Raw genomic sequence first — 24,848 nt, 5'->3', positions numbered from 1 at the left:
AGACCGGGGCATGGACCCGTGTTCCCTGCATCGGCAGGCAGACTCTCAACCACTGCGCCACCAGGGAAGCCCCCATACAAATGTTTTAAAGAGTATTATTTAGAATATGCGGACGCAATCTAAATATTAAACCTAAAGAGAACAGTTAAGTGAACACATTCCTGATGGAATACTATAGACATGAAAAGGATGATTATGAAGATCAACCATCAATATGGAATGTTAAATAAAAATATACAAAATTAACTTTATTATGATAAATATGTTCAAAAAGGAATAGTAGAAAGAGGAAGGAATTCAATCAAGTTGCTAACAGTGGTGTTATAAGGATGGAGCTTTTGTCATTTTTCCTCTACCGTACTTCCTAATTTTTTATTATCTAGTTATATAACTCTTTCTACTCTACAATTAACATAATTTCAAAATTAGGTTGTAAACTGGGTATGGGTTTTTGAGTAAGAGAAGGCAAGAAAATAAGAGAAGGAAAGGCCCAGAGACCAACCTGGGTGTGGGGGCAACGTCAGTTATGCAGTGGAGGGGTCACCCCCACACCCCAAATCTCAGTAGGGGCAGGTCAGAGTTGCACAGCATGAAGGGTCACCCCCAAATCTCAGGTTCAGGGTCAGCGCAGGGCCTGTTTTCGTCAGTGGGAGAAAGAAGGGGTCCTCCACTGACAGAACCGGTTAGAGGCCTGGCAAGAAGAAATGATTTCAAAACCAAGACTTAAAAAAAAAAAACAACCAAAAAACGTTGGAAGATGGATAGGAACGGCCGGAGGTGAAGGAACGAGGGCAAGTTCTTCAGCCAGAAGCCCCACGAGATTCTGGTGAATGAAAAACCGTGTTGATCGCAAAGCAACTAACTCAGGTTCACGTAAACCAGCTCCCAAACTTGTTTTGAACTTGCACTGCACCCGCATTTGCTGTACAATTAAAACAGGCCTATCAGTATTCCTATTCCGAGAATATGAAGATGAAGAAAAAACAAGAAATTCTGGTAGAGGTTGCATTATTTAAAATACTGACTTACAAAACTGCACTTGGCTTTTCAAGTCCTGGTGCTCTAAATGCAAGGGTTGATTCTCTCAAGTTCCTCACCCTGTGCCCCCCCAAAATACAATTCTAAGACTGGCAAAAAAAAAAAGAAAATAAGAGAAAGGAGGGATGAGTGACAGAAGGGTGACTGGGTCACTAGCAGCAATCCAATCATAGGAAGCTGTATGTAGACTCCGGTTAACCATCAACTGAATAATTATATCAGTAGAATGCTCTCCGTTTAAAAAAAATTGCTATATTCTGTGTTTTTTTCCTTCCCAATCCTATATTCTGTACCACAGCATAATACAGAAGGCAAAGAGTTAATACTCGAGTAAATATAGTTCTATCCTTATTCTATAAGGTAAACAGACTCTATATTTTAAAAACACTTATCTTCTATAGGGTACTTTACACTAGTAATGTCTAACAGTACTATTAACCATGTTTTCCAGATGGAAGGGAATTCTAAACCTGATGACTAATGCTTTTGTTGGCATCTATAATGGAAGAAATAATTTGGCCCTCAGAATGTGTATTTATGCTCCCTGCCCCTCGCCAGCCAGCTGTCAGTATGAAGAGATACAAATCCCTCTAAATTATTTCAGGGCTGTCATTTAAAATCAGCTTAAATAAATATTGGGATTTCATTAAACTATTTTATGCCTACACTTTTCCTTTATTTATATTGTTATATCCCTCAGCCGAAAGTGGGAAGACACAGGCTCCGTAAGAGTGACTAGAGGAAAGAAAGAGTGGAATGGGATTGCAAAATGCTCCTTTCACAGAGGATGACATGTCTCTAGATGAGCTGCTGTTTTGGGAAAGTTGTCAAAAATATCCAATTTATTCAACACTTACAACCAGACTGTACTACTCACTGCCAGACACTATACTAGGGACATCTCCTTCGTTTCCTTCCTTCATACTCAGAAGCTTTCTTTATCTCCTGTTAAAATTCTTCAAGGACTATCTTTAATGACATTTCCTTCATGAGGCAAACTTCTCTCCTCTTTTTCTAGCTGGTATAGGCAAACCTTGGAGTATTATGGGTTTGGTTCCAGACCACCGCAGTAAAGAGATTATCACAATAAAGTGAGTCAAACTAATTTTTTGGTTTCCCAGTGCACATAAAAGTTATGTTTACACTATACTGTAGTTATTAAGCATGCAATACCATTATGTCTAAAAAAATTTACATACCTTAAGAAATACTTTATTGCCAAAAAATGCTAACCATCATCTGAGTCTTCAGCGAGTCGTAATCTTTTTGCTGGTGGAGGGTCTTGCCTAGATGTTGATGGCTGCTGACCGATCAGGGTGGTGGTTGCTGAGCGCTGGGGTGGCCGTGGCAGTTTCTTAAAATAAGACAGCACTGAAGTTTGCTGCATTCATTGACTCTTCCTCTCACGAACGATTTCTCTGTGGCACGCAGTGCTATTTCGTAGCATTTCACCCACAGTAGAACTTCTTTCAAAACTGGAGGAAAACCTCTCAAACCCTGATTTATCAACTAAGTTCATGCAACAGTCTAAATCTTTTGTTGTCATATCAACAATCTACAACATCTTCACCAGGAATAGATTCCATCTCAAGAAACCACTTTTTAAAAAAAATTTAATTAATTTTATTTTTTTGGCTGCGTTGGGTCTTCATTGCTGCGCATGGGCTTTCTCTAGTTGTGGCGAGCAGGGGCTACTCCTCGTTGCGGTGTATGGGTTTCTCATTGCAGTGGCTTCTCTTGTTGCGAAGCAGGGGCTCTAGACGCGCGGGCTCCAGTAGCTGCAGCACGCAGGCTCAGTGGTTGCGGCATGTGGGCTCTAGGGTGCACGGGCTCAGTAGTTGTGGCGCACAGGCTTATATGCTCCACGGTATGTGGGACCTTCCTGGACCAGGGTTGAAACCTGTGTCCCCTGCGCTGGCAGGTGGATTCTTAACCACTGTGCCACCAGGGAAGTCCCAAGAAACCACTTTTTTTGCTCATCCGTAAGAAGCAACTCTTTATCCATTGAAGTTTTATCATGAGATTGCAGCAATTCAGTCACATCTTCAGGCTCCACTTCTAATTTTAGTTCTCTTGCTATTTCTACCACATCTGCAGTTACTTCCTCCACTGAATTCCTGAATCCCTCAAAGTCATCCATGAGGGTTGGAATCAACCTCTTCCAAAGTCCTGTTCATACTGAAATTTTGACCTCTTCCCACGAATCTTCTAAATAGCATCTAGAACGGTGAATCCTTTCCAAAAGGTTTTCAGTTTACTTTGCCTAGATCCATCAAAGGAATCACTATCTATGGCAACTATAGACTTATGAAATGTATATCTTAAATCATAGGACTTGAACATCAAAATTACTCCTTGATCCATGGGCTACAGAAGGGATATTGTGTTAGCAGGCATGAAAACAACATAAGTCTCACTGTACATCTCCATCAGAGCTCTTGGGTGACCAGGTGCATTGTCAATGAGCAGTAATATTTTGAAAGCAATCTTTTTTTCTGAGTAGCAGATCTTAACAGTGGGCTTAAAATATTCAGAAAACCATGTTGTAAACAGATACACTGTCATCCAGGCTTTATTGTTACATTTACAGAGAATAAGCAGAGTAGATTCAGCGTAATTCTTAAGGGCCCTAGGATTTTCAGAATGGTAAATGAGCACTGGCTTCAACTTAAAATCATCAGCTTCTTTAGCCCCTAACGAGAGAGTCAGCCTGTCCTTTGAAGTTCTGAAGCCAGGCATTGACTTCTCTCTAACTATGAAAGTCCTAGATGGCATCTTTTCCCACAATAAGGCTATTGTGTCTACACCGAAAATCTATTGTTTAGTGCAGCCACCTTCATTAATGGTCTTAGCTAGATCTTCTGGATAACTTGTTGTAGCTTCCACATCAGCACTTGCTGCTTCACCTTGCACTTCTATATTATGGGACTGTTTCTCTCTTTAAACCTCATAAACGAACCTCTGCTCGCTTCCAACTTTTCTTCTGCAGCTTCCTCACCTCTTTCAGCCTCCATAGAATTGAACAGAGTTAGGGCCTTGCTCTGGATTAAGGCTTTGGCTTAAGGGGATGTTGTGGCTGGTTTGATCATCTGTTCAGACCTCTAAAACTTCTTCTCTACCAGCAATAAGGCTTTTTTGCTTTCTTATCATTCATGTATTCACTGGAGTAGCACTTTTAATTTCCCTCAAGAACTTTTCCTTTGCATTCACACATGGCTAACTGTGGCTCAAGAGGCCTAGCTTTTGGCCTATCTTGGTTTTCAACATGCCTTCCTCACTAAGCTTAATCATTTCTAGCTTTTGATTTAAATTGAGAGATGTGCAACTCTCCCTTTCACTTGAACACTTTGTAGGTTATTAAGTGGCCTAATTTCAATATTGTTGCATCTCAGGGTATAGGGAGGCCAGAGAAGAGGGAGAGAGACAGAGGAATGGCTGGTTGGGGGAGCAGTCAGAACACACACAACATTTATCAATTAAGTATCCCAATGGGTAAGATTCATGGTGCCCCAAAACACTACAGTAGTAACATCACAGATCACTGATCACAGATCACCATAACAAATATAATAATAATGAAAAAGGAAACCTTCACTTCATTAAAAAATGCAATTATTTGTGAAGTGCAATAAAATGAGGTATATTAAGCTTTTCTGATAGCATTTCACAAAATCATGAGATTTTGGAGCTGGAAGGGATCTTAGAATCTCTGAAACCCAGAGACTTTTTCCAAGGTGTGTTGATGAGTTAGGAGTTAGCAATTCGAGTTTGCTACACAATAGCTCAGTCATACACTGCCATGTATTGTTAAGATCCATAAAAATCTGTCTGCTCTACCAGCTTGTAAGCTCTTTGAGGAGAAAGACCAAGTCATCTCCAATTTGCCCAGGAAGTAGGCACATAAGTGATAAGTGCCTACCCAGTTGATTTAGTTAGAAAAGGTGCTAGTCTGAGGAAAATCATGTGTTTGACTGGTTGCCAACAGTACTGCTGAAGAAGCCAAAAGCACGAATGTGCCTGGAATTTGCCATCGTCATAAGTTCTGTTCAACAGAATAACCTGAATTAGATGGAAATTGTGACTTTTAAAAGATGCAACAGTAAGAGACATTCCATGAGACAGAGCAACTCTGCTGTACTAGAAACAGGGCAAGTTCTTCTAACCCCAAAGTTATGTGGGTGATATGTGCTTATTACCCCCAGTTAGATTACCATTAATAGTGAAATAAAAATAAACCTTCAATAGATTGTTTTTCCTTCATATGCACACCCACACACAATCCTTTTTAAATATGCAAGTGTATTCTCATTAGAAAATCAGAATGCTATGTGAAAAAACTGATAAAACTTCCAGGAATGTTCTTAAACTTTGGCCTATTTCTCTAGCAAGGATTCCTTTTATCTGAAAGGCACAAACAATGAAGAGGCACTATGGATACAGTGGAAATTTGGAAGATTAGAGTTTTAGCTTTTAGTTTGCTACATTCCATCTATCTATCAATTCATTCTCTGTCCTTCAACAGACATTTATTGAGTACCTACTATGTGCCAGGCACTTTGCTGTGCAGAGCAGTGAACCAGGTAGGCATGGAAATTACATTCGAGAGAAGATAGACAATAAACAAAAGAAAAGAAGAAGACAAGTATAGATTGTAATAAATGCCATATGGAAATAAACTGGATGAGAGAGAATAATGGGTAGGGAGAAAGCAGCAGAAAACACTTCAGTTTGACCAGGGAGGCATTACATATCTACCTATGTAGTATCAGGCAAATCACTGAACTTTTCTGATACTCAGATCTCCAGGATGAAAAACTAAGGCTGAACTGGATGACATCAGAGTGGAAAAAGCCCTGGATTTGGAGGAAGAAAACTTAAGCTTGAGTTCTGGCTTTGTTTGTAAAACTATACCTGCAGCACTGTCTCCCTGATGAAAGATACTGTGAGCAGAGTGTGACAGCCCTTGTGAACTAAACAGACTAAGCCACAGACTGTGTTCCTTTCCCTTCTTTACAATTGTTTACAACTCCCTGGATGTTTATTTTCATTACCCTGGGAAGACCTCTGAAAACTCTGGAAACATCAGACTAAAATTTTTATCCTGCTACCTCCAGACAAGAAACATATCTACTTCATGAGTGGGATAATGATAAAGCTACTAGTGATAACATACTTTTCACTGCACATTTTAAGAAAAGCACTATGTTTTTCTTCTCGCTTTCCTGCACTAAATTTAACTCAATTAGTGACAGACTAAAGGAAAAAACCCCAAACCATTAGCAAAACCATTATTTTTTCTTTAAAATTTTGGCTATTATCAAGTTTGGCTACATAGTCAAAGAATAGCATCCTCCAGTGAAGTCAGCCCATCGTATCCAAGAAGAGAAACCGTACCGAGTGTAACGTTCCATTATTGGTCACTGCAGGAAGGCGGGCCCATCGCTCATTTTCCAGTTCTTCCATCACTTGGTTCATTGCACTCTTTAGCCATGTGTCCACGGAAACACCAATCTGCTTTAGTAGGTCCAGCCGGGCTTCAGCTTTCAACTTAATTATCTAAGAAAACCAAGAAAATGGTCAGAAATCAGAGCATTTTTTCCTCAAATTGATTGTTTTTAAGTTACTCCTGATTTATTAATTAGAACAATCTTGATGTTCATTAGCAATTCTTCCTTGGCATAGATGTTAATTTTTCACTTGGCAAGAGGGAGAGAGGAACAGCGGAAGAAGGGAAGAGGGAAGGGAACACAAGAACAGGAATCAGAGCTTGCTGACAATGGCAAAACGCTCACTTGCATTTTGACAAGTTACATCAAATATAACTTATCAAAAGGAAGATGTTAACGCACCATAAAGTCTGCTTTCCTTTCCTTTTAATAAGGCTATGCCTCAGAACATCCCAAAATTTAGCATTTTCAACAGCCTTCTAACCCATTTCCTGGACTTTCTCTTCTCCTCTATAATCCATCTTTTACAAGTCTACGAATGATCTCATCAGTCACTTCCCTGCTTAAAAACTTCCACAATTCCTGACTGCCTACTGAGTACAGATTTTATATTAAATTATGATGCAGCTGTCAGAAACAGAAGATATTGAGAATAAAAAGTTCCTGTGCTCCAAATTCAAGAAAAGGAAACACTGTCTGTTCTTTGGCTCTTGTTCCAAGCCATAAGCAAGTAATCATAGAATTAGTTTAAACCTGTCCTAATCAAACAGTAACTGCTTTACTCCAATAGCCATGCCTCTGAGTCAGCCAATCTGTGACAGCCCCAAGCTTCTGCAAGGCAGCCAATCAACCACAGCCTCACTCCAGTAATCATCAGCAGCTAAGCTTCCACTCCTGCTTCCAACAGTCCATCAATCCCTACACACCAGTTAAAAACTAGTCTGTAACACATGCCCAGTTTTGAAAATCTGCCAATCCCTGAAATCCACACTTCTCAAAACCCTTTGCATTGGTTCTACTTTGTCAGAAAGATTGTATTTTGTAAGTATCATTCTCTTTTGTTTTAGCAAGTAGTAAACTCAGCTTCATTCTTCCTCATACTAGAGTGGTTGTCTCTTCCTTCAACATTTGAAGGCTCCACTGAGATAATTTTGAGGACCTTCACTTGATGGCCTTCTGTGGACATCTTGGACAAACAAGTATGCTCACTGAGCCCTTCTGGTATGCGATTTTGATCACTCTCTGGATTCTCTGCTGAGGGAGTTGGTATCAAAAAGGATCTGACATCTGACTTGTTTCACTGAGCTCTCATTGCTGAATTTATATTGTATTCCTAAGATTTTAAAATGAGATAAAGGGACTTCCCTGGTGGTCCAGTGGTTAAGATTCTGCCCTTCCACTGCAGGGGGCACGGGTTTGATTCCTGGTTGGGGAACTAAGATCCCACGTGCGGCATGGTGTGGCCACACACACACAAAAAGAGACAAATTCATATTACATAAAATTCACCATCTTAGTCATTTTCAAGTACGCAATTCAATGGTTTTGGATATCATATAGACCTTTATATAAAGTTTTTGGCTTGCAGGCACACTATTTGGTAAACGGTCTTGTAAAAATCTTATTCTTCTAATAATTTTTTTGGTAACAACTTTACTGAGATGAAGTGCACATATCATACAATTCACCCATTTAAAGTGTATAATACAATTGGCTTACAGTATATTCACAGATATGTGCAATTATCACAATTTTATTTTTTTTTAAAACTTTTTATTTTCTATTGGAGTATAGTTGATTAACAATGTTTGTGATAGTTTCAGGTGTACAGCAAAGTGATCCAGTTATTCATATACATGTATCTATTCTTTTTCAAATTCTTTTCCATTTAGGTTGTTACATAATATTGAGCAGAATTCCCTGTGCTATACAGTAGGTCCTTGTTGGTTATCCATTTTAAATATAGTAGTACAATTTTAGAATTTTTTAATCATCTCCAAAAAAAACCCCATATCCTTTAGTTATTGCTCCCTTATCACTTATTCCCTGTAGCCTATGGGACCACTAATCTACCCTCTCTCTCTATAGATTTGTCTATTCTGAACATTTAATATAAATAGAACCATACAATATATGGTGTTTTGTGTCTGGCTTCTTTTACTTAGCATAATGTTGTTGAAGTTCATCCATGCTGTAACATGTATCAGTGTTTCATTGCTTTTTATGGATACTGTGGGTAGAACACATTTTGTTTATCCATTTGTCAGGTGATGGGTTGTTTCAACTTTTCAGCTAATATGAATAATGTTGCTACAAACATTAGTATACAAGTTCTAGTGTGGACATATGTTTTCATTTCACGTGGCTATATACCTAGGACTGGAATTGCTTAGTCATAAAGTAATGGTATGTTTAACCATTTGGGGAAATGTCATTGTTTTTCAAAGCAGCAACCTCATTTAACAATCACACCAGCAGGGTGAGGGTTACCATTTCTTTACATCCTGGCAAACCTTGTTAATGTCTGCCCTTTTTGATTCTAGCCATCCTAGTGGGTGTGAAGTGGTATCTCACTGTGGTTTTGATTTGTATTTCCTTGATGACTAACGATGTCATCTTTTCACGTGCTTACTGATCATTATATATCTTCTTTGGAGAAATGTCTACTCAGAACCTTTGTCCATGTTTAAATTGGGCTGTCTTTTTACTGCTTTTATTTTGCCTTTGTCTTTTTATTGTAAGTTTTTGATGTATTCTAGATCAAAGTCCCTTATCAGATACATGATCTGCAAATATTTTTTTTCCCATTATGTGGGTCTTTCACTTCTTGATAGTGTCTTGTGAAGCATAAAAGTTTTAAAATTTTGATTAAGTCCAATTTATCTATTTTTTTCTTTTGTTGCTTGGGCTTTTGGTGTCTTATCTAAGAAATTAATCCAAGGTCACAAAGATTTATCCCTATGTTTCTTAAAATAGTTTTATAGCTTTAGCTGTTATATTTGGGTGTTTGATCATTTTGAGTTGAGTTTATTTTTTTATATGGTGTGAAGTAGGGGTCCAACTTCATTCTTCTGCATGTGGATATCCAGTTGTCTCAGCACCATTCTAGTATGCATTTTAAACTAATATAAGCAATGAAATGTTTTTGAAAAATAAGTGAACCAACAAACCTCTTCTTGGAAATTATAAATGTAAATCATTTAATTGCTAAAGCAAAGAAAACAGAGAGAGACAGAGAGAGAGAAGTATATTCTGTTTTCTCAAATCCAAGTAATCTAGTTTTCATAAGATTTATTCTTATCAGTACTTTACCAAACAATTGAGGAACATGGTATTTGCAAACTTAGATTTTTTTTTTTGCAGTACATGGGCCTCTCACTGTTGTGACCTCTCCCATTGCGGAGCACAGGCTCCGGACGCGCAGGCTCAGCGGCCATGGCTCACGGGCCTAGCTGCTCCGCGGCATGTGGGATCTTCCCGGACCGGGGCACGAACCCCTGTCCCCTGCATCGGCAGGCGGACTCTCAACCACTGCGCCACCAGGGAAGCCCTAGCTGTTGTTTCTTGCCAAGTTCCTTGGAGTTTCTGCTGCACATGTCTATTTAGGTTTAGCCAAGGATTTGGATGGTTATTTATATGCAAATTTGAGAACTCCCTGACATCCAAGCTCAAGCCAGAAAGACTTAGGCTCTCTGCTTGAATTTTTTAAAATAAATAAGTAAATTTATTTATTTATTTTTGGCTGCGCTGGGTATTCGGTGCTGGGCGTGGGGGCTATTCTTTGTTGCAGTGTGCGGGCTTCTCACTGCAGTGGCTTCTCTTCTTGTGGAGCAGGGGCTCTAGGTGCATGGGGTTCAGGAGTTGTAGCTCACAGCACAGCCTCAGTAGTTGTGGCACATGGGCTTAGTTGCTCTGCAGCATGTGGGATCTTCCTGGGACAGGGCTCGAACCCATGTCCCCTGCATTGGCAGGCAGATTCTTAACCACTGCGCCACCAGGGAAGCCCTTCTCTGCTTGAATTTTAGTTGTACAGCCCCTCACAAAGAGCTGTAAAATGTAAATGTCACCACGTATAGTCCCATTCTCTGAAGAGTCTTTTCCCCTCTAGATTTTATATGCTTTGGGTCATTTTCCAGTTCTATCAAATAGGTATTTTAAATATTTTTTACCCTTATTAATAATTGTTATCTAAAAGAGGATATAAGCTAGCCCCTTATTATCAGAAGCAGAAACCCTTGTAGAGATATATTCTACAAAGAAATCTTAAATTTCACTCAGCAATTTACTATTAATAATATTTGCATTGTAATTTTGAAACCGTTTAATATAGATGTAGGATAAGGCAAATAAAATATCGTATAATATTATTAGGAACTTAAAATTTCAATATAAGATAAAAAGATATAAATATAAAATAAAGAAGTTTAATAAAATCTTTCCAATTTTAAATTTGAATTGAAAATAACAATACGAACTCATGATTAAAAAAAAATTCCTAGCTCTAACAACAAAGGAAGGGCCAAGAAATAAATGACACCCATAACAATAAGCACCTAGACTTTGGTGTCTAAATACTATTCTATATTAAAAGAAAGCAGAGCTTCTTGGAGAAAAGGCTAATTCTAAGTCTGGGCAGGGAAAATACAAGGTGAGCCTAAGATAGCTTGTTGTGCTAGAAAGCAAAAAATGTTCAAAGACTAGTGGGAGTAATGTCAAAAGGACACAGAAATCAGCTTAAATGGACTCTCAATGGCCAAATTTAGACAATATTGGGCTTAAAGAAGGACAACTGTAATACTGAAAATAGATTAAATGAATAAAAATCTATAATAAATCGAAATACATAAGGTGGGACTCCATGAGGAGACTTTGTAAAGAATAAGTACTGGGGAAAGAACATCTACCGTGGAGCTGTGAACTGAAAAACTCCCAGAGATTGTATAGGGCTGAAAGATGTTGCAGTTCCATCCAGCCAGAGTTGAGAGACCAGAGACCTTGTTGGATACTCATGGCAAAAGAAGAAACTGCAGAAAGGAAATTCATCAGTAATAAGGCTAAATTAGCCCTACTGGAAAGGCTACTCTAAACCAACCCAAAGCTTAAAAACAGGCCTTGAACAGATCAAACTGAGCTGGCTGCCCAAACGAAACTCAACAGGCTTTAAAATAAGAAAAGAGAATCCAGAAACTCAACAGCCAAACAGTCACAATTCCTAGTATTCAGTAAAAAATAGTACTAAGTATTTGAATAGCAGAAAAATATGAGCCATAACCAAAGGAAACATCAGTCAATAGAAAGAGAGCCAGAAATCACAGATATGACGGAATGAGTAGATGAGGACTTTAAAGTCACTATCATAAACATACTTAAGGATTTAAAGGACAACATGAAGATAAATGGGAGTGAACTGGAAGATATAAAGAACCAAATATAATTCATAGAGCTAAAAATGTAATATCTGAAATCACAATTCACAGGATAGCCTTAATAGCAGGTTATACACTACAGAAGAAAAGATTAGTGAACTTGAATACATAATAACTCATCAAACTGAGATTATGATAAAAAATAAGGCTGGATAAAAGTGTGTGGGGTCATCTTTATATGCGATGTATAGGACAATATCAAGTGATCTATATTCATGTTGTTGGAGTTGAACTAACCTATACGACAGAAAGCAGATCAGCTGTTGCCTGGCCACAAAAGAACCTTCTGGGGTGACAGAAATATTTTATATCTTGATTGTGGCAGTGGATATTTAGGGGTGCGCATTTATCAAAGCACATTAAAGTGTTTACTTGAAATGGCTACATTTTATTTTATGTATATTATGCCTTAATAAAGTTGATTTTTAAAATTCCATGACATAGTAATAATACTTAAGAAAGGGAGAAAAATACTCATTTGCTGTCCCTAGAGGTGACCAGTACTTGTTAATTGCAATGGAAAAAGAAAAAAGAACTTTAACAGTAGAAAGATTTGGTAGTGCCACCTGAATTGAAAGTGACTATTCTTAGCATCAGTAATGAGAAAACTTGATAAAAGCATACTGTGATGAAAAACACAGCATCGTTTATAAAGTATTCTTGCCTAAAATATAGACTATAGTCAGACCTTTAAACTTAACTTCCATTTTATAGTATAGAAATAAACACATAAATTTAATATTGCAAAATATTAATAGTTGAATTTAGCATATTGGAAAATATATATTTATTCTTCATCTTTTTTGTATGTTTGAAAATTTTCACAATAAAAATTGAAGAAAGTGGTTAGTTAAGAGGTCTACTAACATACTACATTATAAGAGTACAGTGAAACCCCACAATAACAAGTCTGGAGGTAATATAAATTTGGATATAATATGATTGGAAATTTTGTTTTTATAGCAGGGTCACCCTTAGCATTTCATTAACCTTGTAGTAATGAGGCCTCACATTTTATGCAGCTGAGGTTTTTCGACTTCTCTTATAGCATTATGGCAAGGGTCTTACCATTTTTGAGTCATTGAGTAAGTACAACAGTGACATTGTAATTTTGAATTCCTCATGTACAAGAGAAACTTATGAGATGATAATTTAAAAAAATGGTGTCTATTAAAATGTGTTTATATAGACAAGAAGTGATTTTAGTTTGGGTTTTGTTAATTCATTTGATACCATGTATTTTGGCTTTCAAATGAACATTCAATTCAGATCATAAAATTTAGTTAATATCTTGGAGAAAGAGTCATATAGTTTATAGTTCCTCCTGCAGACCTTAATACCTAACATGTATAAAATATCATTAAAAATTTCTGGGTATCTTTGACCTCTTACATTAACTTCCTCCTCTTTGTGTTAAACATTTCACTGTTGAAAAAGAGAAAAAACTGCCCTCAACCCAGATAAAGGTACAATTTAAACACACAAAAAAATAATTGTATCCTGAAACATAAGTCATGTACAGCTTCCAAAAAGGGCATTTAAAACTCTTGGTTTCTTGGCAAGCTACCTTAAAAATAGGTATGATATGTCAGATCAAGAATGTGTGTGTATCCGTATGACAAAAGGCATTTCAAAAAATTCAAATACCTAAATACCAGGTTAAGAAAATTGTTATTAAAGTTTAATTTAAGCAGTTATTGCCTCAATCCAATTCTTAAATTAGGGGCTGCAAAGAGTAGCACAGCTAGTACAAATATTCTTGTGATAGTCGTAGAGATCATAACAATATAACAATAGGTTGTTCATCAATGTATATCTAGTATATTCATCAGTATCTGGCACGCAGCAGATACTCATTAAGTGTTTGTTAACCTAATGAATTAGTGAGTCTGTCCCCAAATTAACCAGCCAATAATTAATTAATCACTGTATAACCTCTATTATACTATTCTTTGGAAATAGTATACTATTCCTATTCTTTGGAAAAGCACAGGCCATTTACATTTTCAATTTCTTAGGACTGGAAAAATTTCTTTAATCTATTACTGAGTGCCACAAAGGTTTCTATCCTAATTAGCAACACTGAATGGAAACACATTATAGAAAATACTGGATAAAGCAGATTAATCAACAAGGGACGGTAGCATTCATGTTGCGGCAGTTAAAAACCAAACATAAAGGACATAATGGAATTTTAACTAGTTTACTCTCTTTTGTGGAAGTATTTATAATAACTATTGACTGGAAAGAGAAAATCCAATACAAATGATACACAGGCAGAAAAAAGAAAAAGAGAATCTATTGAAACCATTACTGTCAATTCCTCTGAAGGCTCTTGTGGTCTAGTCTATGCAAAAATTTCACTATGACAATCTTGTAAATAATACTCTAATACTACCCTCATATTTTCCATCTAATTTTAGCTGGGTTATTTTTTGTAACTGATAAGTGGAAATCAAGTAAGAGATTGCTTTAAGATAGCAGTAGGATAAACTATTTCACAGATATTCAAAACTGAGATAATTGATCTGGCATCACGGTTTTTAGCATATTGCATATTTTTGGTAAGAAAATTACCTTTGAGACTGCAGACTTAAATACTAGTATTAGGAGAGATGAGACATTCTGTTGTGGGACTCTCACTTCATATTTTTAGCTTTAAGCTAACAAACAGAAGGCAGTTTAGCACATTCATGGAAATAACAGGTCATTCAGCCTAAATGCAGACTACTGCTACTACTGAAGGGCATGGTGGAGGTAGGGTACCAGACAGTGACACCATGGATGAAGTCTGGAAATGGAAAATACAAGAGAGAACACACCCTTCAGAAAACTTCTGAGACTTGTCCTGTTCTGTCAAGGCTCTGAAACTGGCTTCACGCAGAGTCTGGAGAAACGAACAAGAAAAGTTCTTCTACACAAGCCAACGTTTCTCAAACTAGGCAAGAGCCTGCCAACGTGCTTGGCCAGAACCCTAGGGCAGTGGTTTAGCCATGACCCTGAATTCAGTGAGGAAAATGGCTAGTTATTGTTCACTCTGCTCTCTTCACTATGGAGGCTGTGGATCATGTGCCAGGAATGAAGGCGAGCTGGGGTTACTGGGGCTTCTCTAGACCAGGCAGATAGCAAGATAGCAAGCCTCTTCTGGTTCAGATCACTTCCATGGGGCTGTGCCAGAAACATGCTCATATTCCCTGTCTTTGCTGATGCTGCCTCTCCACTTACTACCAACCCCCACTCCTTGCCCCGCCCCCATCACTGAAATACTGCCTCAAAACCTCTAGAGATCTGAGAGCGTATTTGAAAATCACTAGCTTAGATTAATGCTCAACCCAATACAAGAATTTCTTGTATAGAGTCTTCTTATACACTTATAGTGCTGCACTGTATCTTAGGGCAGCTTATTTTGCCATTGGGCAGATCTGTTAGAAAGTATTTCCCAGTAGCAAGCTCAAATCTGCCTCCTTCCTACCTTCTTTCAGTTCAAGTTCTGCCTCTTGAGGTTGCATGGCATAAGTCTGTGCTATCCCTTTTTCATCTGTCAATATCCATCTTAAGTCCTATCTCTTTGTGTTACCTGTCCTAACAACTCCCACAGTGACCTCTGTGTCCTTTGGGTTCCTTAAGGGTTAAGTTTACTCGTGTGGACCACTCCTTGGCACTTATGCTTTACAGTCTTAGTTATCTTGGGCATTCTTTAAGCCTTCCTAACAAGAACATATTCTCGTTGAAGGCTGGACAGTTGCAGTGTTTTTTTTGTGGGTTTTTTTTTGCGGTATGCGGGCCTCTCACTGTTGTGGCCTCGCCCGTTGTGGAGCACAGGCTCCGGAAGTGCAGACTCAGCGGCCATGGCTCACAGGCCCAGCCGCTCCGCAGCATGTGGGATCTTCCCGGACCGGGGCATGAACCCATGTCTCCTGCATCGGCAGGCGGACTCTCAACCACTGCGCCACCAGGGAAGCCCCGCAGTGTTATTTTTAATGTCTACTTCCACATCCCTTCACTATGTTGCACTGGATAGATAACTAAATACAAGTGTGCACAGGTCCTTCATGAACTGGTCTTAACCACAATGACTTTCCTTACTTTCTACCACATTTCTTTACAAAAATCCTCCATGCTAATCAAATCCAACTGCCAAACTACATCTTATATCTTCCTCCTTTGCAAATAACTTTTCTTTCCATCTCAACTTCTCCCCCCTAGGTCACGGAATATTAGCCTAGGGTACATGAACTTCTGAATACTATAAATAAAACGTACATTTTTTTGTGGTACAGAGGGTTTCACACTCTCATATGATCCTCAAAGGGTCCCATGACTCCACAAAAGATTAAAATCCACTGCTGTAACTCTTGCCTTGTCTGCTTAACCAACTCTTCTCTATTCTTAAAAAGTCAGCTTATGCCGCTGGATCCAGTGAACCTTTCATACGGGGGGAGACTTTTCCAGGCACTGAACTTATATGTATCAATTTCTATACTATGCTGGCTGATTTATTATGTAACTTGTGAAAACTTTAAAATTAATATCTTTATTGTAACTTAATTCTTTCGTTATTTGATGTTTCATGATTGTAAACTCTTCATAATGGGTTCAGTGTCTTTTTGTTCTGTGTACTACCTTGTATGAAACAGGCACTCACAAAGAATACTCTGGACACAGATGGTGAATCAATCTTCAAATTAATCAGTGTATAGAAACTGAATTCTAAAGGTCCACATCACGGCTGTGACATTGCTGGAGCTGGGCAAAATGCCACAATTAGCTGCCACCTCACCTCTGCTTTACGAATATTTTCTCTAGCTTCATCTATTTTCTGTTCCAACTCTGTTCGGCCTTGTTCTGAAACTGCAACTCCATGACATTCCAGATCATCTAGAACCTATTAAAGAAAATAGGAAAATGATGATTGCTTTCTATTTTTCTCTTTTTTTTTCTTAAAGTGATTAGAGTAGCTAGATAATTTTAAAGACTTTAGTGACAAGTGACCATGATTCCCTTTTTAACCTTTGTTTTCATTTATTTATTTGATAATTTAAAAACCTCTGAAAACTGAGTTATTTGTAGTGAGGTGGATGGACCTAGAGACTGTCATACAGAGTGAAGTTAAGTCAGAAAGGAAAAACTAATACCATATGCTAACACATATATATGGAATCTAAAAAAAAAAAAAAAAAGGGTCTGAAGAACCTAGGGGCAGGACAGGAATAAAGACGCAGCCGTAGAGAATGGACTTGAGGACACGGGGAGGGGGAAGGGTAAGCTGGGACGAAGTGAGAGAGTGGCATGGACATATATACACTACCAAATATAAAATAGATAGCTAGTGGGAAGCAGCTGCATAGCACAGGGAAATCAGCTCGGTGCTTTGTGACCACCTAGAGGGGTGGGATAGAGACGCAACAGGGAGGAGATATGGGGATATATGTATATGTATAGCAGATTCATTTTGCTAGCAACAGCAGAAACTAACACACCATTGTAAAGCAATTACACTCCAATACAGATGTTAAACAAAAAACTTCTGAAATAATTATAGACTTACAGGAAGTTGCAAAAGTAGTAGAGTCCCTTCACCCAGCTTCCCCCAAGGGTAACAACTTATCTAACTATAGTACAATATAAAACCCAGAAAATTGACACTGGCACTATCTATAAACCTCATTTGAATTGCATGTTTTGATATGTATACCTTTAATTTTTAAAAAATTACATGAATATGTAATTGTTTTTAAATAACAACTAATTGTTTTTAATTAACAATTGTTAATTGTTAATTAACAATTGTTAATTTTTAATTAACAATTGTTTTTAAATAACAACTAATACAAAATGGTAAAAAGTCTGTTGTATCTTCATACCCCACTATGTGCTCCCCACCCCAAGATAAAGACTGTCCCATCAATTTATTTGTATTTTATCAAGCCATCTCTTATGTATTTCCTTACATGCTTTGTACAGTTTTGTTTGAAAAATAATAAAATGAGATCTACCTTCCCTTCAATGTGTCTAAGAAACCTTTTTGTGTTTGTACAAACTGATTGACTTCATTCTCTAATTAATCCACAGATTCAATAGTTCAACCATACCATATTTTGTTTACTCTTACTTTATTGCTATCTGAGTTTTCAAATTTCTCAATACTATAAACAGTACTGCAAACAACCTAGTCAATGATTCTTTGAACACATACGGGAATATTTATCTAAGGTAAAAACACAGAAGTGGAAACTACATTTTTATAGACATTGCTAAATTGCTCACAAAAGGCTGTACCTACTCTTCTAGTAGTGTGTAAGAGCACGTTTCTCTACATTTCACCAACACTGGATATTGTCAATCTTTGAAATTTTATAAAAATTATCTTATTGTTTCAGTTTTCATTTCTCTGTAATAGAATATCATTTCATATGTTGCTGGTCATCTCTATTTCTACTTTTATAAATAGGCAGTTCATATCCTCTAACCATTTTTCTACTCTTTTGTCTTTTTCTTATTACTTAAATATTATTTCCTTCCAGATATTAGTTGTTTTTCTGTTATTTATATCACAAATATTTCCTCCCATTCTATTCCCTTTCTCTTAACTTTTTTTTTTTTTTTTTTGCGGTACGCGGGCCTCTCACCGTTGTGGCCTCTCCCACTGCAGAGCACAGGCTCCGGATGCGCAGGCCCAGCGGCCATGGCCCACGGACCCAGCCGCTCTGCGGCATGTGGGATCTTCCCGGACCGGGGCACGAACCTGCGTCCCCTGCACCGGCAGGCGGACTCCCAACCACTGCGCCACCAGGGAAGCCCCCTTTCTCTTAACTTTTAAAAGTTCTTTTGTTTTACAGAAATTTTTTATGTAGTCATATTTATCAAGCATCTTACTTTATGGGTTCTGGGTTTTGTGTCTTACTTAAGAAGCCACTGGTAATATGCCAAAAATATTCTATATGTTTTTTAGTTTTTAGTAGTCTTGTGTCTAGCATTTAGCTCTTTAATTCTTTTGAAATTTACCTTGTATATGGCAGAAGGGAGAAATCTAACCACATATTTTTTCCCCAATACACAGACAATTGCTTTAATGCGATTTACTGAATAAATCCTCTCCCCAAAGATTTGAAATACCATTAACATGTTTTTGATTTTTGATCTACTTATTTTTTTATAAGTTTTTTTTTTAAGTAATTTAATATTTATTTATTTATTTTTGGCTGCATTGGGTCTTCGCTGCTGCGTGCAGGCTTCCTCTAGTTGTGGCAAGTGGGGGCTACTCTTCCTTGTGGTGCACGGGCTTCTCATTGCTGTGGCTTCTTTTGCTGTGAAGCACGGGCTCTAGGCGCACGGGCTTCAGTAGTTTCAGCACATGGGCTCAGTAGTTGTGGCTCGCGGGCTCTAGAGCATAGGCTCAGTAGTTGTGGAGAATGGGCTTAGTTGCTCCACGGCATGTGGGATATTCCCGGACCAGGGCTCAAACCCGTGTCCCCTGCACTGGCAGGCGGATTCTTAACCACTGCACCACCAGGGAAGTCCAACATGCTTTTTATTATGAAATATTTCAAATATACTCAAAAGTAAAGAGACTAGTATGATGAACTCCTATATATTGATCACTAAGATTCAACAGTTAATGAGACTTTTCCACGTTTGCTTTACCTACTATCCTTTATTTTTCTTGTGCTAAAGCATTTTAAAGCTAATTCCAGACATCCTGTCATTTCATTCCTATATGTTTTAGTGAAAGTCTCTAAAAACATGAACTTAAAAGAAATACAACCACAATACTGTTATCAAACCTTACAATAATTCCTTGGTAGCCTTAATATGCTGTTCAGGGCTTCCCTGGTGGTGCAGTGGTTAAGAACCCGCCTGCCAATGCAGGGGACACAGGTTCGAGCCCTGGTCCAGGAAGATCCCACATGCCAAGGAGCAACTAAGCCCATGAGCCACAACTACTGAGCCTGGGTTCTACAGCCCATGAGCCAAAACTACTGAACCCACGTGCCGCAACTAGTGAAGCCCGTGCTCCACAACAAGAGAAGCCACCGCAATGAGAAGCCCGCATACCACAACGAAGAGTAGCCCCTGCTCGCCGCAACTAGATAAAGCCCACAGGCAGCAATGAACACCCAACGCAGCCATAAATAAATAAATATATATATGTAAAAAATATGCTGTTCACCATTAAAATTCCCTGTCTGCCTGAAACTGACTTTTTAGGGTGGTTTGTTTGAATCAACAGCTAAAGGTCCATACATACACAGATCATTTTTTTTGATATATTTGTTAACTCTTGTATGATACTACAGTTTTAATTACTATAATCATTACTGCATCTTTCACTATGTGTTAAGGCACAAATGTCTCATTATTGTTGTTACTGGCTATTCTTGTACATGAAGAAAAATTCAGATACATTTTAGGATCAGACTGTGAAGTTTCTCTAAAAATATTTTTTAAGTTTCATTGGGATTTCACTGAAATTACAAATAAATTTAATTTAAAAACCACATAAAAAAGTCAGAGAAAGACAAATACTGTATGTTATCACTTATATGTGGAATCTAAAATATAAAACAAACTAATGAAAATAACAAATAAAGAAACAGACTCACAGATATAAAGAACAAACTAGTGGTTATCAGTGGGGAGAGAGAAGGGGACAGGGGCAAAACAGGGGTACGGGATTAAGAGATACAGACATGCACAAAGTCAAAAAGCTACAGGGATGTGTTGTACAGCACAGGGAATACATCCAATATTTTATAACAAATGGAGTATAATCTTTAAAAATTGTGAATCACTATGTTGTACATCTGAAACACATAATATTATAAATCAACTATACATCAATAAAAAAAGAATTTAAAAGTTAAAAAAAAATCTACAATATTTGAATCTCTCCAATTACCCATGTCTTCTTTGATAAAAAAAAGTCTTTCTTCTTACAACCATGACACTGGTTGATTTATCAGTATTTTATTGCTGTGGTGAATAATTTTTTTCCAACTGCATTTTGCAATTGATTATTATTTCTAGCTAATATGAAAACTAATGATTTTTGTATGTAGTCTTGTTTCTATTGACTTTACTGAACTCTTAACTACGTCTGATAGTTTGACAGCTGGGTCTCTTATATTTGGGGGGGTACACAATCACCTCATCTATAGGTAATGACAGATGTACCTCTTCCAAATATTTAAACACCTTATCTTTCTTTCATTAAGAGCATTGATTAAGTGGTGATCACAGGTACTGTTTTCTTATTTTATCATTGTGGTAGGTAGAATGGTCTCCAAAGATGTCCACACTCTAATCCCTGGCAATGTGTATATGTAAGACATAATTTACTGATATATTAGAGTTATAGACCTTAACACAGATTAACATCTGGATTATCTGAGCAAGTCCAGTCTCATCACATGACTCCTCACAGGCAGAGAACTTTCTCTGGCTGGAGTGAGATGAGAGACAGGCCAAAAGAGAAGTCAGAGAGATTCCAAGCATAAGAAGGATGCAATGCACTGCTGCTGACTCTGATGTAGGAGCCCATGTGCAAGGACCAGAGAGAGTGCCCTCTAGGAGCTAAGAGTAGCCCCTAGCTGTTACAGTTTAAAGAACTGTTATCAGCCCTACAGTTATAAGGAACTAGATTCTGACAACAGCCTGAATGAGCTTGGAAGCGGATTCTCCCCCAGACGCCAGCCCAGTGGACACCTTGATTTCGGTCTTGTTAGAGCTAGAGCAGAAAAACCAGCCAAGCCCACCCAGACTTCTAATGTATAGAAGTGTAAGACAATAAACTTCTATTGTTTTAAGCCACTAAGTTTGTGGTAATTTGTTATGGCAGCTATAGAAAACTAATACAACCATCAGGTATAATGTTTGCTCCAAGTTTCAGGAAGCTATCCCTGTCAGAGTGAAAAAGTCTTAATCCAGCTGGTTGGGAATTTCGTTTTACTTTTTAATCACTAAGGCATACAGCATTTTATTATGTGCTTTATTGGCAACTATGACAATAATTATATAATTTTTCATCTTTATTCTGTAAACGCATTTTATTATACTGATATATTTTCTAATGTTGAATCGTCCTTGTACCCTAGTCATGTGCTTAAAACACAGTTGGATTTATTTTTATTAAATTTTATTTAGCATTTTTACAAGTTTGTTACATTTTTGTTAAAAACCAGTTGACCATATATGTGTGTGCCTATTTCTAGACTCTTCACTTTGTTCCATTTATCTATAAGTCTATTCTTACACCAATACAGTAACATCTTGATTACTGCAGTTTTGTGTCTTGAAATCAAGTAGAGTAAGCCCTCTAACTCTATCCCTATTTTTCAAAATTGCTTTGGCTATACCAGATCATTTGCATTTCCATGTATGTTTTAGAAGCATTTTGTCAATTTCTACAAAAAAACCCTGCTGGGTGTTTGACTTGGATTTCATTCTATATATGGACTAACTTGGAGATAAATGGTATTTTAAAAATATTGAGACTTCTATTCCATTGGTCTATATGTTCTTATGCTAGTACTACAATGTCTTGAATACTGCAGTTTTGTAATAAGTTTTGAAGTTTGAAAGTATGAGTCCTCCAACTTTGTTATTTTTTCAAGACTGTTTTGGGTACTTGGAGTCCCTTGAGATTCCATATGAATTTTACGGTAGGTTTTTCTATTTCTGCAATAAATACTGTTGAGATTTTCATAGGGATTGCATTGAATCTGTAGATCATTTGGGGTGGTATGTCATCTTAACACTATCTTCCATTCTATGAAAGGAGGATGTCTTTCCACTTATTTATGTCTTTTTAAATTCCTTTCATCAGTGTTTTATACTTTTTAGTGTAGAAGTATTTTGCCTCTTTGGTTAAGTTTATTCCTAAGTATTTTATTCTTTTTGATGGAAGTGTAAATGGAACTGTTTTCTTAATTTCCTTTTCTTTCTTTTTTATGTTTTTGTTTTTAAATTTATCTTACTGAAATATAGTTGATTTACAATGTTGTGTTAATCTCCTTTTCTAATTATTCATTGTATAATGTATATTATATGGTGTAGAAATGCAACTGACTTCTGTGAGTTAATTTTGTTTCCTGCAACTTTGCTGAGTTTATTAGTTCTAACAGGTGTGTGTGTGTGTGTGTGACTGTGTGTGTATGTGTGTGAAATCTTTAGGATTTTCTACATATAAGATCATGTTATGACTTCCCTGGTGGTCCAGTGGTTAAGACTCCATACTCCCAATGCAGGGGGCCCAGGTTCGATCTCTGGTTGGGGAACTAAGATCCCACATACTGCAACTAAGCCCACATGCCGCAACTAGAAAACCCCATGCGCCACAACTAGAGAAGAGTGCATGCTGCAGTGAAGACCCAGAGCAGCCTAAATAAATAAATAAATGATCCTGTCATTGGTGAACAGAGATAATTTTACTTCTTCCTTTCCAATTTGGATGTCTTTTATTTCTTTTTCTTGCCTAATTGCTGTGGCTATAACTTCTAGTGCCATATTGAATAGAAGTAGTGAAAGGGGGCATCCTTATCTTATTCCTGATCTTAGAGGAAAAGCTTTCAGTCTCTCACCATTGAGTATTACTGTTTTTTAACAAACTGAATATATGCTTCTTTGTGTTTTACCTACCTCGGGTTTGTTGAACTCCTTGGATTTGTGGGTTTACAGTTTTTATTAAGTTTGGACAATTTTCAGCTACAATTTTTTTCAAATATTTTTCTCTTTCATTTTATTGCTTAAACTATACCTTACTAGATTAAAGCCCATCAGAGGTCACACTATAAAGAACTAGAAAAGTCATTGAAATCTGTCTGTCTCTACCTCCTAGAAGAAAGACTCAACATGCCTTGATAACAGAGAGGGGAAACACATTTATTTTTAACATCTGAACATTTACTTTCAAATAGAGTCAGACATTCTAGTGGAAAAAATCTCTCTGTGTGCTTCATATTTTGAAGTATAAAGCTGCAGTAATTAATCTCATCTCTGTTTATTAGATGTGTGGTAGACAGATAACTTGTCTTTCTAGTTCACAAATTTTTTGATTGAGATAAACTGTATTAGAGGAACTGTACCCAAAAGCCTTATCTGTCCTTGAATCTGATTTAGATGACAAGATTCTAGATTTCAAGCTGGAGTCTGATGCTGAGCTTTGGGGTATTTTGGGTGAAGAGGAGAGTTATATTTTGCATGCAAGAGGCATGTGAACTGTTATGGCCAGAAGTTAGGCTGTGGCAGATTGTGTTTTTCAAAAAATAGCTACTACAATATTTCCCATTCCACATGTTCTTCTAGAACCTTGCAATTTCCCCACCAAGAAATACTGATATTTTATGACCTCTCTCCTTGAATCTGGACAGGGCTTTGTGACTGCCTCAATTAATAAAAACATGACACAAATTAAAATCTTGTTACTTCTGAGGCTAGATCAGAAAAGATGGTATAGCTCCTACTTGGCTCACTCTTGGGGCTCACACCTTTGCAGCCCTGTGCTACCAGCTACCATGTAAGAAGTACAGCTAATCTGAAGCCACTATGTTGGAGAAACTGTATGGAGAGACCACAAAGAGACAGAGATGCACAAGGTGCTCTAATTATTCCAGTTCCTAGCTATTCAAGTCTTCCTGGTCCAAACACCAGATATTTCAGTGGGGGAGCCTGTGAGATAACTCTAGCACCAGCCACTATCTGATTGTAATTACATGACAGACCCCCACCTCCACCTCCTAACTGAGAACTGCCAAGCTGAGCCCATCCAATCCCCAGAGTAGTAAGAAACAATTTAAAAGATTCTCTTTTTGTGGCATTAAATTTGAGGTGGCTTGTTATGCAGCATTAGATAAGTGGAACACTGAATTCGAGATGCCTGAGAAAAGATGTGACAGTGAAAAGAAGATGTCAAAGCAGGCTAGAGGATATATGTATACAC

General features: G+C 37.5%; 1 protein-coding gene across 3 annotated transcripts in view; it reads right to left on the bottom strand.

Moving 5' to 3' along the window:
- FCHSD2 (FCH and double SH3 domains 2) overlaps positions 1 to 24,848 on the bottom strand; it is a 304,862-nt gene that overhangs the window by 20,750 nt on the left and 259,264 nt on the right. For 2 of the 3 annotated variants that reach the window (XM_029206970.1, XM_029206969.1), the window contains exons 12-13: positions 16,692 to 16,796; positions 6,433 to 6,594 (exon numbers count right to left, since the gene is read on the bottom strand). In XM_029206970.1, coding sequence (XP_029062803.1) covers positions 6,433 to 6,594; positions 16,692 to 16,796 — 267 coding nt within the window. The remainder of the gene's footprint in view (positions 1 to 6,432; positions 6,595 to 16,691; positions 16,797 to 24,848) is intronic. The other variant, XM_029206971.1, reaches the window with a different exon arrangement.

The sequence above is a fragment of the Monodon monoceros genome, unplaced genomic scaffold (assembly GCF_005190385.1).
Source record: "Monodon monoceros isolate NGI ecotype Baffin Bay Population unplaced genomic scaffold, NGI_Narwhal_1 Super_Scaffold_7, whole genome shotgun sequence".
NCBI lineage: Eukaryota > Metazoa > Chordata > Mammalia > Artiodactyla > Monodontidae > Monodon > Monodon monoceros.
This window is presented reverse-complemented; position numbering and strand designations above follow the sequence as displayed.